Raw genomic sequence first — 13754 nt, forward strand, 5'->3', positions numbered from 1 at the left:
TAAAATAACCAAACACTAAACTTAGTGCTAAAAATTGGCTATATTCGAATCATAAAACTCTGTACTCAGTGTTTTAAAAACCTCAAGTGGGCCTAGGCAGCCTTGGAGGTGGGGTAGATAGGTTTTCGCCCTTGTTTTCTGGGGGTGGGCTTAAGGCGGCCACGAGGCACACCTAGATGGCTAAGCTGCGCCCAGACGTTTATCAGAGTTTTTTTTACGTTCAAAACCCAGGTCTGATTCTGAAATGCAAAGAAGCCGTTCTAGTTTCAACAAAGAAGAAAGAAAAAGTTTCTCTCTAATTCGAACTCCTTTCTTTCTTTCTTTTTTGTTGCCCATTCAGATTCTGCCACCTAGCATTTTGATTAACAAAGATTTATTTCTCTAACTCTTTTCTTCTAGTTTCAACGAAGAAGAAAGAGATAGAACTCTTACTTTTTTTTAATTGTTATCCATTCAAATTCCGTCACCTAGCATTTTGATTAACAAAGATTTATTTCTCTTGAAATTCCCTATAACTTCTCCACTCACTCCGCCTTTATTTTCCTTTAAATTCTCTATAATATTGCCCACTCAGCCCTTATTCATTTTAAAATTCATATAATTGCTCCACTCAATCTTTTTTTTTTTTTTTGAATTCTCAATAATTGTAACTGTCTTTATTTCTTTTTAAATTCTCTTTGATTGCGACTCGATCTTTATTTCTCTTGAAGTTCTCTATAAATGCTTACTATAAAATAAATAATTACAACTTTCTAAGACTATATGACATAGTCTCCAAGGCTTCCACCTAAGCATGCTCTCCATGAAACGCCTCGCCTCGATGGCCTTTTAGATTGGTACTCACCATCGCTTGGTACGGCAACAATCTCGTGAATGATAGAGCATGCGTCACCGCCATCACCATCGCTTGGTACGGCACCAATCTCGTGAATGCCATCACCATCGCTTGGTACGGCACCAATCTCGTGAATGCCATCACCATCACCATCACAATCACCGCCATCACCATCATGCCAGACTAGATTAACTCCTGTTTTCATCACTCTCCCTCTCCCTCTCCCATGATCATCTGTAACTTCAGAAATCGAGACTTCGTCCCCACTTTGCAAATGGAGTACATCATTTGATAATACACTTTGCAAACGGAGTACACTCTTAGCGAAACTGGGTGTAGATTCTCCCGGGATCTGCAAAGCCTTACCCTTGGTAATATTTGTAACAGTAAATCCAGGACAATCTCTCTTGAAAACACAGCACAGAGTCAATCCTCTAACATTACGATCAATAATTTGAGGCACTTTAAAATGAACATCATTGGACTCATGAATACCAACAAACTGGAACCACTCTGGAATATCATAAACTCCATTGAGAAAAATGCCACCATCTCCGCAAGAAGTCCATCCCTAGAGCATACCATGTAAAGCCAGATTAATTTGTAGAAGCAATAGTCTTAATTATGCATGCGTGTGTCATGTACAGTGCCTCTGTGGGCGTGTGATAGAAAGAGCAAGAGAATACAGCTCTCAGAGAGAGATCTGTAGGATGTTCTTCCTAAAACTCAGCATGTACACGTCATTCTTATGCATAAGTAATATATTCTTGTACATGCATGTCTTACGCGTGTATGTGTGCATATTTGTGTGTGCGTGAGAGAGAGAGTGAGAGAGAGAGAGAGACCTGTATGATGTTCTTCCTAAAAGCAGCAGTGAGATTGGTGCAGCCTTCCATATGAATCCTTCTCATAGTGTTTAACCACTTATGCAAGCCTAGAATCTCAACGAGTTCGGGAGAGCGATTTAGATGCAGTTCTACCATACTCGACATTTCCGAAAAAGTTGGCATTTTTTCAAGTGCAATGCACTCATTCGCTCTCAAGATTTCCAAATTTGTTGGTAAATCTGGGATTTCATGAAGATCTATGCAACAACTCAAATCTAACATTTTAAGCTTGGAGAGTTGACTGAGGCTCGGTAGGCTATAAAACAAATTGCCAGCAAGGTCCAATATTTCTAAAGAAAATAGACTCCCAAGATCCTTAGGGATTGCATCATCAATTAAACCGCAGTTTCCAAGACCTAAATATGTCAGAGAGTTTAAGCAGTGCAACGAAGGGGGCAAAGATATCAGGTTCTTCAATCCTACTATTGAAGATGGTAATTCCCTTGTCATTGTATGGCTTGCTTGAAGTGTTGTCATTGTATGGCTTACTTGAAGTCTTTGCGATGATACCATCTTCCACTTGTCCTTCAGTTTTGCTCCCAGGTTCTTCAATCCTGCTATCAAGGATGGTAATTTCCTTGTCATTGTATGGCTTGCTTGCAGTGTTGTCGATGATACCATCTCCCCCTTGTCCTTCAGTTCTGTTAATCCTGTACAGCCTTTAAGAATAAGAGTCTCAACTGATTTTGACTTACAGAAATCCCCTGGAAAATACTGAAGCGTTTCGCAGTCTTCAAGATTTACCAACGAAAGTCTTTCAAGATGCCCAATGGATGGGTGAATCTTAGACAATCTTACACACTTTACCAATATCAGTTTTTCAAGATTTGGGACTTTGGAAAGATCTGGTGATTCTGTTAGGTAATGGGAATGACTGAGATTGATGATTTTCAGATTCTTGAGCAGCTGCTAGGAAAAAACAGATAACAAAATAAAAATTCAAACAGAAGAGAGAAAGCAAGATATTGGTATTCACAGAAGCTGAAGAAAATAATTAATAATTTGTTTTGAGATCATATCATACCACGTCAGTATCCTCCCAAACTCGTATGAGTTTGCTATAGCTCAGGTCAACAGCAACTAGGTTTGGCTGATCGAAATCTTCAGGTATGACCTCCAGAGGAAATCCATGCCAACACAACCATCTTAACTCTTTGGAAAGATTTTGGTAACTTCCAGTGAGCTTTATGTTATTGAGTTTGAGCAATCTCAGACTCTGCATCTTTCTAAATGCTTCTGTACTGAAGCTACACTCATCAGACTCTTGCATATCTAAAGCGAGTCCTTCAACGTCTTCCGTTCCCTATTCAAGGAAAAGAAAAAGGAACAAAGTAAGACAAAATTTATTTTGGCGTGAAAAGAGAATTTATTCACATGAAGAAAGCCATGAATTGGATGCATGAACTAGAATTCAGTTGTGATTTACATTTTACCATATTAATTAGGTATCTTAGTCGGCATCGGTTACACGGTGTTACTTTACGTATTACTAAACCCTTGGCACACGCGTGTGCCTTTAAATTGTTTTGGACTTCTATTTTTGAATTTAAAAAAGGAAAAATATGGGTGGAGGGTTGGAGGGGTGAGGCTAACTGCTTCAGCATTTACTGGAGAGATTTTCCAGTGTGACGGACACACGGGATGGTACATCATGTGTTACTATACAAATAGTGAGATATGTGTGCTTAAAAGTTAATAACTTAAAAAATATAATTTTCCACCACTTGTATAAAATTATGTGGTGTACCACTCGTGTTCCGGTTACAATAAAAAATTTCTCCATCTACTGCGTGGGTTTGGGGTTTTTAATTTTAAAAATTAATTATTGAAATAATATAGGTGGCATATACTTATCCCTTAAAGAAGTTCATATTTAACATAAGATTTGATTGCCGAAGTACTTACAGATTTTTCCCCCAAAACGTCCTTTACATCCGCATGGTGCCACAATCTACTACGTTTTCCAGGATGGTCAGGGGATTGTGCATATACGATTTCTCTGGCCATGTCTCGAATCAAGTTATGCATCATCAGATCGCCCTTTGTATCAACAGTTACAAGGCATTTATCTTGGAGTTCTCGAATTCCTCCCACTGGATATAAGCCACGGTCATCCAATATTGTCTCGACATAGTTCTCGTTCATTCCAATAAAGAAACAGCCTATATCCAGGAATACATCCTTCAGGCGATCATTTAGCCCATCATAGCTTATTTTAAGTCTTCTATGAATCTCCCTAGGACGATGTCTTTTCCATTTATCCAGTTCAGTTTCCCATTCATTTTTACTTCTTGTACACAGATAAGAACCTAAGACTTGTAGTGCTAGTGCTACTCCTCCACAGTCGCCAAGAGCTTTTCTTGAGAGCTCAACATACTCTTCATTAGGATAACTCTTACCAAAGGCATACCAACTAAGCAGCTCAAGAGCTTCTTCGTCATTCAGTCCTTGCACAGGACATATCGCATCCACATTAAACATCCTTAGCAAATGTTGATCTCTTGTTGTTATGATAATTCTACTTCCTCGACCAAATGAGTTACCACTTATACCCAATGCATTTAACTGTACATGGCTGTCTACATCATCTACTATGACAAGCACTCTTTTGTTGCCAAGTCTTCTTTTAATCTCCTTGGTCCCTTCATCGTCGCTACTAACCTTCATGTTTCCCGATCCCAAGATATCAGAAAGTAGTTTGTTCTGTGAATGAACCAGTTTCTTCTCTTTTCTCACATTTGGAAGAAAGCTTGCACCATCAAAACTACCATGATGTTTGTTGAAAACGGCTTTTGCAACCGTTGTTTTACCCAGTCCGCCCATGCCCCAGATTCCAATGACACGGACATCATTTGATCCTACAACATCTAAATAATTACTGATTTCTTGCACACGAGAATCTATTCCAACTGGGTGTCTGGCTACGTCCAAATAATTGCTCTTCAGTTCTCTACTGATTCCTTCATACCTGATAGGTAAAATTCAATTCAAAATTAAGCAAAAGTAAGATTTACTAATAAACGGCACAATTAAATTGAACTAATATCTTGCCCATTATGACTAGAGAGCTTGGGAGTGGAAGATTTGAAAGCCCAGTGATGAATCAAAATCTTCGAAAATCATTAAAGCATTAAACCACACATGACACAGATTTCTCATGGAAGAGTCTGGAAGCTCTACATTGCAATGTGTAAAATCAATTACTCCAAGGCGTAGTTATGATAATTTCATTGTTTCTTGACATTTGATAAATATGAGAGTTCAATAGACCAATACATTATGTAGCCAATTAATAACTTTTGTTAGAAGGAATGGCAAATTACAAAAAATACAAAATATAGGAAAGGAAAAAAGAAATAAGAAAGTACCCATGAGCACCCAATAACCAATCCGGATGTTGGCCAAAATCATATAGAAGCAAGTCTGAATCATGCATATTTTCCTTCATAAAGTTGTCCCATACTAGATTAACCCCTATTTCCTTCACACTCACAGAAGCATCTGCAGGTTCAACAGGCTTTACAAATATATCAACCTTGTCCCCCCCTTGCAAACTGAGCACATAATTCGATATATGTCCCTGCCAAAGATAATGGTCATCAAGCGTACAGGAAGTTGGTACTGAGGCATATGTTATCCGGGCGAGCACAGCAGTACACTTGGTTTTATTGCTAATGATAATGCCGAGAGGACCTTCACGTTGTTCCTTTGAAGAGTATATGCAGCACAAAGTCAACCCGCTAAAACTGCGACCAACAATTGGAGGTACGTGAAAGCTGACCAGATCACCCTTGACAAAATCAAACCAGTCAGGAAGATAATTTCCATTGAAAAAAATGCCACCATATCCGCAAGAAGTCCATCCCTGTACCATGTAGAGCCAGATTTGTAACAACAATACATTGTTATGCATGCATGTGTCATATATATGTGCTTCTGTGTGTGTAGTAGAAAGAGAGAAAACAGGCTAGAAAGAAAGAGAGACCTGTAGGATGTTGTTCCTAAAATCAGCAGTGAGATTGATGCACCCTTCCATATGAATTCTTGTCATCGAGTTTAATGACTTATCCAAGCCCGGAATGTCTGTGAGTTTGCATGAATGACTTAGATACAGCTCTCTCATACTCAACAATTCTGAAAAATCTGGCATTGTTTCTAGTGCAGTGCACAAACCCGCTCGCAACACTTTCAAATTTGTTGGTAAATTTGGGATTGCATGTAGGTTTGTGCAATCATCTAAACACAATGTTTCAAGCTTAGAAAGACCACTGAGGCTTGGTAAGCTACAAAAACTATTTTTTCGAAGATCTAAGTCTTCTAAAGAAATTAGACTCCCAAGATCTTTCGGGATTTTGTCATCAGTCAAAGTGCAGCATCCGAGATCTAATTTCCGTAAATAGTTTATGCCATGTAAAGAAGGGGGCAAAAGACTAGTTGATGGTGACTCTTTCAAAACATATTGAGATGAAAAACTCAGCCTTAGTATTTGTCTTATGGGTGTGCCATCTGCTGTCTTCTGGTAACTCTTTCCCAAGCCTTCAGCCAAGTTTTCAAATCTTGAACAGCCGTTAAGAAGAAGAGTTTCAATAGACTTGGAATTAAAGAAATTCAATGGGAGATCCTTGAGATTTTTGCAGCCGTCAAGATTAACCAAAGTAAGTCTTTCAAGATTCCCAATGGATGAGTGAACCTCGGACAAACTCTCACAATCATTCAATATCACTTCCTCGAGATTTGGGAGTCTTGAGAAGTCTGGTGTTTGTGCCAGGTTAGGGGAATGACTGAGATTAAGAAGCTTCAACTTCTCGAGCAACTGTTAAGACAAAAGGAAAAACTAAAATAAATACAAATGGAAGAGAGAAAGCATGAAGTTGGTGTTTATAAAACCTGGAAGAAAGAATTAACAATTTGGTTGAGGCCATATCATACCAAATCGGAATCCTCCCAAACTCGTATGAGTTTGCTATAGCTCAGGTCAATAGCAACTAGGTTTGGTTGATCAAAATCTTTTGGTATGACCTCCAGAGGAAATCCATGCCAACACAACCATCTTAACTCTTTGGAAAGATTGTCGTAACTTCCAGTGAGCTTTATGTTATTGAGTTTGAGCAATCTCAGACTCTGCATGTTTCTAAATAATTCTGAACTGAAGCTACACTCGTCAGACTCTTGCATATCTAAAGCGAGTCCTTCAACGTCTTCCGTTCCCTATTACAAAAAATAGTTAAAAATTTAAAACAAACAAACAACAACAACAACAACTACAGACGAACTAAGAAAAGGGTTATAGGCAAGTGAAAAGGTGATTAAACCATACATCAGAACCACAAAGCCTTGAATTGGATGGATGAACCACATGAGAGGTAGACAATTAGACAATATAGAACATGGGACGTCTCATAGGCAACTTTTATTATATATCTACTATAATGTGCTTATATGTCTGGATTATAACCATAGAGTTGTACTTTACATCTGTCTACATTAATTAGGTATCTTTAGCAAGCTTCTGTTACGGGTATCATAATTAACAAATTGTACTTAACGAGAGCAGGACATGTGTGATTCTGTTATTTAATTTGAGATGATTCAATACAAAAGGCTCCTTTTTTGTCTCTTACAGGTTCCCTTCTCTGCTACATTGGTACATGCATTTAACATCAAATTTAATTGCAAAAGTACTCACAGATTGCTTCGTCAATACGTCTGTTATATCTTCATTATGCCACAATCTACTACGTTCTCCAGGATTGTCAGGCGATTCTGCACGCACGATTTCTCTGCCCATGCCTTGAATCAAATCATGCATCATGAGATTGCCTTCTTTATCAACAGTTACAAGGCATTGATCTTGGAGTTCTCGAATCCCTATTTCTGGATAAAACTGACAGCCATCCAGTACTGTCATGACATAGTCCTTGTTCATTCCAGCAAAGAAACAAGAGATGTCTAGGAATATAGCCTTCACGTCATCATCAGTTAGCCCATCATAGCTTATTTCAAGTCTTTTGTGAATTTCCCAATAAGGCTGTGATCTTTTCCATTTATCAAGTACAGTCTCCCATTCACTTGTGCTTTTTGAACATAGATAAGAACCTAAGACTTCAAGTGCAAGTGGCAAACCTCCACAGTAGCCAACAGCCTTTCTTGAGAGCTCAACATACTCTTCATGAGGATAATTCTTTCTAAAGGCATGCAAACTAAGTAGCTCAAGAGCTTCTCTTTCATTCATTGCTGGCAGAGGACATATCTTATACACATTAAGTATCCTTAGCAAATGTTCGTTTCTTGAAGTTATAATGATTCTGCTCCCTGGACCAAAGGAGTCAGGTTTTATAGCCAAAGCATCTATCTGTTCAACGCTGTCTAAATCATCAATTACGACAAGTACCCTTCTGTTGCCTAACCTTTGTTCTATCTCCTTGGTCCCTTCATCGATACAACTTACCACTTTGTAGGCCGGTTTCAAGATATCAGAAAGAAGTTGTTCTTGCAAATCAACCAGTTTCTTTTCCCTCACCTTTTGAAGGAAACTTGCACCGTCAAAATTATGATGATGTTTGTTGAAAATGGCTTTTGCAACCGTTGTCTTACCCAGTCCGCACATACCCAAAACTCCAATTGTGCGAATATCATTTGATCCTTCAACATTTAAATGCTTACTAATTTCCCGCACACGAGAATCTATTCCAACTAGGTTGGTGGGTACCTCTAAGCTTGTGGTGATGCTCTGTTTTCCAGTGATCTGAGAAATAACGTTCCTGATAAAGTTTCCTTCATGCCTGGTTGTTAAAATTCAACAAAGCAAGAGTGAAAATTTATTATGCAACTTCAAGATTACATCAATCTTTCAGAAAATGACGAGTCAAACTCTCCAGATACCCTTACAATTTCTTAAACTGAAATCTTGGAAGTTAAAATTCAACAAAGCAAAAGTGAAAACTTATTCGGTTTTCACTTTTTTGAAAACTAAAATCTTATGGGAAATTTTATTTGAATCCATACAACCTCTTTCTACACCCATCTTACTCTTTACACCCAAATTATTTTTAATTAAAGAATCAATCTCTCTTTAAACCCAAATTTACTATCTAAACTACCTTTACAAACTCAATTCAATATAAAAAAATTCATCTTTACACCCATTTAGAAAATAAATCCTAAATGAGTGAACGAAGAATTAAGATTTTGTCATGGCAACCAATTGTTATAGATGAATTGATCAACAGCATCAATTTGTTTTTTAAACTTTTGCGACGTCGGTTTGGAGTGCAAGATTGTTAGGAAATGATCTTCGCCAACCTCTTAATATAGTCCAAGTAGCTAGCCTGAATGTGATTCGTGGAACTAAGTGATGAATTTGCAATTCAAGATTACACAGTTCAGTAGTTGCTAGGCAAGCAGATGAAATAGTACTTTTGGAATTTGAATCATGTAAAATTATGTGGACACCTTAGTGAAAGTAAATTTCAGTAGAACTTCTCATCACGTTGTCTTGAAGGATCATGGCAGTAATTTTCATTTGAGCGATATATGCTTTTACAGGCATACATAGTTCAATTGGAAGCAGAACTGAACAAATAACGAGAAGAGAACTCACACTTTAGACATGCACTCGTAATGACATGGAAAACATTTCGTTGTGTTGAAAGCTTTCTGACTTTTTTGTTTCTGGTGATGATATTGTTTGTAATTATTGCTCTTGCCAATCGAGTTAACATGAAGCTAGAGAGGAAATGAAAAGCAACCAGATTTGATTATTAGGTGATCGTAGGGCTTTGTGGCAGCTCTTAGGAATTTAGTCAGAATGAATGTAGGATAAAGATTGTGTGATGGTAGAACTTGATTATTGAGTACGGGTTTATGGATAGATTTTAGTTTTATTCTTAGTTTCATCTTGTTTTAGAATTTAAGTTGGATGTAGTAAGAGGTTAGATGGGTTCAAATAAAATTTCCCAAATCTTATTTGTTAACAACTTTCAATTTTCAGAAAAATGAGAACTGAAAGCAAAAAATAAAAACTGAATGCCAAATTGTAAAAACTAAAACCAAAACGAAAAACTTCCCCTTTTGTTTTTCAGTTTTTATTTTTTTATTTTTATATAAACTCAAAACTGAAAGTAAAAATTAAAAACTAAAACAGAAAATTAAAAACTAAATGGTTACCAAACCAACTTTAAAGCTTATAAGCCTGATTTAATCATTATATACAAAGAGATAAATAAAATGGACGGGAAATTTAAAGCGCACAAAGTAAAGAAAATAAAAGGGAAATAAGAAAAATAATTACCCGTCAGTCTCCCTAAAATTTAATCCGGCCAAAACTCCAGCTTCCCAAAGAGCCTTTCTCCAGAGACATACCTTGTCTTCGTTAATTTTCTGTTCGTATTTCTGAAACGCTTGCGCAAAACTACCACTCTGTTTCCGGACATCTGAGGGATCAACATCAAAGAAAATTGGAAAAAACATTTGACCCAGTGTTTCCCTGCACTCCATGATCTTCACCAGCTCCTTGAGACACCACAAGGACTCCGGATACCCTCTTGAGAAGACGACGACGGCAACCTTAGACCTTTCGATTGCTTGAATCAGATGTTCTGGTATAGCTCCATTACTTTCTTCTAGTTTGTCATCGTACTCGTCTCCGTACATGAATACGTTGACTCGGTGGTCTTTTAATGAACAGTAGAGGTGGTCCGTGAAGGTCCTGCGTGTGTCTTCACCTCCAGAACTCAAGTACACGTCGTACTTGCTATCGTCTTTGGAGGATGAAGCCATCAATTGTTACTCCAGGGATTTCTTGGCAGCACAGATCAAATTTGAGATCTACAGACAACCGTAAAGAAAAGGGTGAACTGGGAAGAACCGAGTCAATTGCAATCGGTCCACCCACCCATTTTTCTTTTTCATCCAACGGTATCAAAAAGCTCAGCAAGGAAGATAATGTTTTCTTTTACCATACGTTTGTTAAAGACAAAATAACAGCTGTCCTTCCTATAGAAAAATAAAATAACATCTGCCACCCAAGGGCCAAGACAAAAGGAAGAAAAGATGCGACAATTGTGAACGGGTGCTAAATCAACCACTTGTCTCAATCGTTATTCGGTTTAGTACTTTATATTATGAATATTTTGTTGTGTGGATACAAGTTGCGTTTCGAATTCTGGCAACAGTAATAGTCAAGGAAGGCTGACATGTTCCTATGTGTGTTCTGGGTTTGTAAATTAATAGAATGTTGTGAAATCATCAGCTAATAATAATTTATTTTTATATATTTTTTTTAAGAAAAAAACTACATAAGAAATGCTCCTGTGTTGGGTTTGTGAACCAGCACGTTGGCTTCTTCCCTCCCGTGACACCCCATTTCCTCGTGTTCCTTCCCTCCCATATCTCAAGCTCTCTCTCTCTCTCCCTCACAATCTCTGCAAAACACCCATTGTTTATTCTCCTTTCTCCCCCCGTGACACATCCCATTTTCGAGAACACCCTCTTTCTCTTCTTCCCGTGCTCTCTCCCTCACCTCACTTCTCTGCAACTCTCACGTTCAAACACACACACACACTCTCTCTCTCTCTCCCCCCCCCCCCCCTTATTCCCCTCCCTCTCGTTCCTATCAACTCTGCATGCATGGCATGCACTGTGGAACAACCACTTTCTGTTAAAGTCCCACGTTGGTGATGGGAAGAAAATCAAATGGGTTTAAATATGTTTACCCCACTCTAACTAATACCGAGATCTTTTATGGTAAAATCTCAACTAATACCGAAATCTTTTATGGTAAAACCCCACACCTGACAGATTGGACATGTGGTAAAGTTGGGGACAATATCAGTGTCGTTAGAGTGGGACGGGCCTGGCGATTCAAAAATTTCAACATGGTATCACAGCCCATAGTTGCGGGCCCATGCAAGCCAACGAGCTTGTGTGCAAGCCAATGAGCTTGTCACCACTAGGAAGGAAACAAGTATGAGCTCTTAACATAGAGACGACTGCTGAGTTCCAATTGAAAATAAGTGGGCCCAACGTGAGCCGACCTATGAGTTTCAATTACTGATGTGGATCTCCACGTGTGAACCACTAAATAAGGTTACAGGTGAGGGTCCCACATCCCACTACTACAAAATGGACTTATTGTGTCACTCGGTGATGTCGCTTTAATATAATATAGTGGCAGACAAGACATTTGCGACACCTACTGAATATGACGTCGGATTTATTGTCGCTTGTAAGCATCATAAAGTTTCTATGTCGCTTTTAACCAATGTAAACATTTAATGTCGCTTATAACCGACGTACATTTTAATAATTTTTAAATAATGGTGTCGTTTTAAAAAAAAAAGTGTCGCTTTAAAAAAATGTTGCTTTTAAGCGACATAAAGTATTGGTGTCGCTTCTAGTCAACACTGACACACCACGACCTAAATCAGGGCGTGTTGGCTGTCACGTGAGAGTGACGTAACCATGTGCACAGTGCGGAAGCAATAAAGATATAAGGAAGAGCGAATAAATAAATAAATAACCAAATCGGCTAGAGTACTAGCTAAAATAAGGTGCACGAGTGAGATTAAGTGTGAAATACACTATCAGAGCATAAATAGCCTAAGTGCAGTCAAGCAAGACAAGTACTAATTATACAACACCCAAAGGTGATCCTACATTTATGATGTTCTATCAGAACCACCGTCGAAATCCTTGTGATCCGCCAAAGCACTCCTACCTAAAACCTGGAAGGGCGCAAAACAGAAAGTGTGAGTGGGTAAAAACAAAGCTTTTCAAAGTCATTTCATTTCTCAAAAGTTCTAACCCCCCGCCGTAAAACCGTATAATTTCCCAGAAAAATAATAATAGTAGTAACATGCTATACCAGAAATCATGCTCAGGATGAAAATCCATAGAAGTATACCATGCCAAAGTATCTCAATGCAATGCCATAAGTAATCCAGATAAAACATATCGATGCCAGATATCACATCAGCCGAATCCCTTAATTCAATCTGTACAACTGAGTCTATAGCTCATAACCAATCTCAACTGTATCAAATCCTGCACACGAGTCGGAACCACCTAAAGTGGTCTGTACGACAAGGCTAGGTGTAAAACAAATATGCTCTAGTGCTACGATCACATGAAGGCTGTGCGAATGATTACGGGTCACCTACGAGTTGGAACCACCTAAAGTGGTCTGTACGACAAGCCTGTGCACCTAACTCGGAATCACGTGAAAGATTGTGCCTTAACTCTGGGCGGGAGCACTAACACTGGGGTGCAGGTTTATGAGCTCTCAATACATCACAACATATCTCGCATAACTGAAGTAATCTCATATCTTTAATTTATGAACTTACCTGGCACTTACCAGTGCGTCCGCAACACCAATCATAAATATATGCAACTATTAATGCATAAGTAAAATAGGCAGATACTTTGCATGGCATTTTAAAACGTATAATCATTCAAATTCATTTTTTGGGAAAAATACCAAGTATATAAGTATATACTGAAAACCAAAAGCTCACCCACTGATATGTTGAAGAGTCGTAGCCCCCAAGCTTCGATTGATGGCACTCATCCTCAGGATATATCTCACCTATATGCGAAATAACTGAATAAACGTTATTTAAAGCACATATACCAAACTAGGAAATAACTTCTCATACATTGCTCAAATGGGGTATTTGAATATACCATCATGACCTACTCAACCTCAGGAACATCCCCAAAATTTTAGAAAAATGTTTCATGACCCCACGCGCCGCCCAAAGCACGGCCAGACAAGCGGCTCATGCACAAGCACGTGCCTGGCACGCCAAATGGATTCCCTAACGGCGTTAGAGAATATTCCGTTAAAAAGTAGCATATGCCGTTAAAGCTACCTGACGGCGTCAGAATATTCGGTCAACTTTGACGGAATATTCTTCTCCTTCTTCCTTGGTTCGTCGGAGTCTGGCGCCGGTCACCGCTGCAATCGCCGAAAACTGGAAAAATTTAAAAACTTCATATCTTCTTCATTGCTCATCCAAAATTCACTAAAT

General features: G+C 38.5%; 1 protein-coding gene across 2 annotated transcripts; it reads right to left on the bottom strand.

Moving 5' to 3' along the window:
- Positions 1-641: 641 nt before the first annotated feature.
- LOC103417012 (disease resistance-like protein DSC1) lies at positions 642-10768 on the bottom strand. 2 transcript variants are annotated; one of them, XM_029109412.2, is made up of 9 exons: positions 10013-10768; positions 7409-8504; positions 6652-6930; positions 5708-6535; positions 5091-5587; positions 3628-4690; positions 2747-3025; positions 1681-2628; positions 642-1406 (listed from the first exon to the last, which is right to left on the bottom strand). In XM_029109412.2, exons 1-9 carry the CDS (start codon positions 10498-10500, stop codon positions 759-761), a joined length of 6126 nt encoding a protein of 2041 aa, XP_028965245.2. In that variant the 5' UTR covers positions 10501-10768; the 3' UTR covers positions 642-758. The 2 variants fall into 2 exon arrangements, with proteins under 2 accessions (XP_028965245.2, XP_070663017.1); XM_070806916.1 differs by having other exon boundaries at positions 1136-1554.
- Between the last annotated feature and the right edge of the window lie 2986 nt (positions 10769-13754).

The sequence above is a fragment of the Malus domestica genome, chromosome 10 (assembly GCF_042453785.1).
Source record: "Malus domestica chromosome 10, GDT2T_hap1".
NCBI lineage: Eukaryota > Viridiplantae > Streptophyta > Magnoliopsida > Rosales > Rosaceae > Malus > Malus domestica.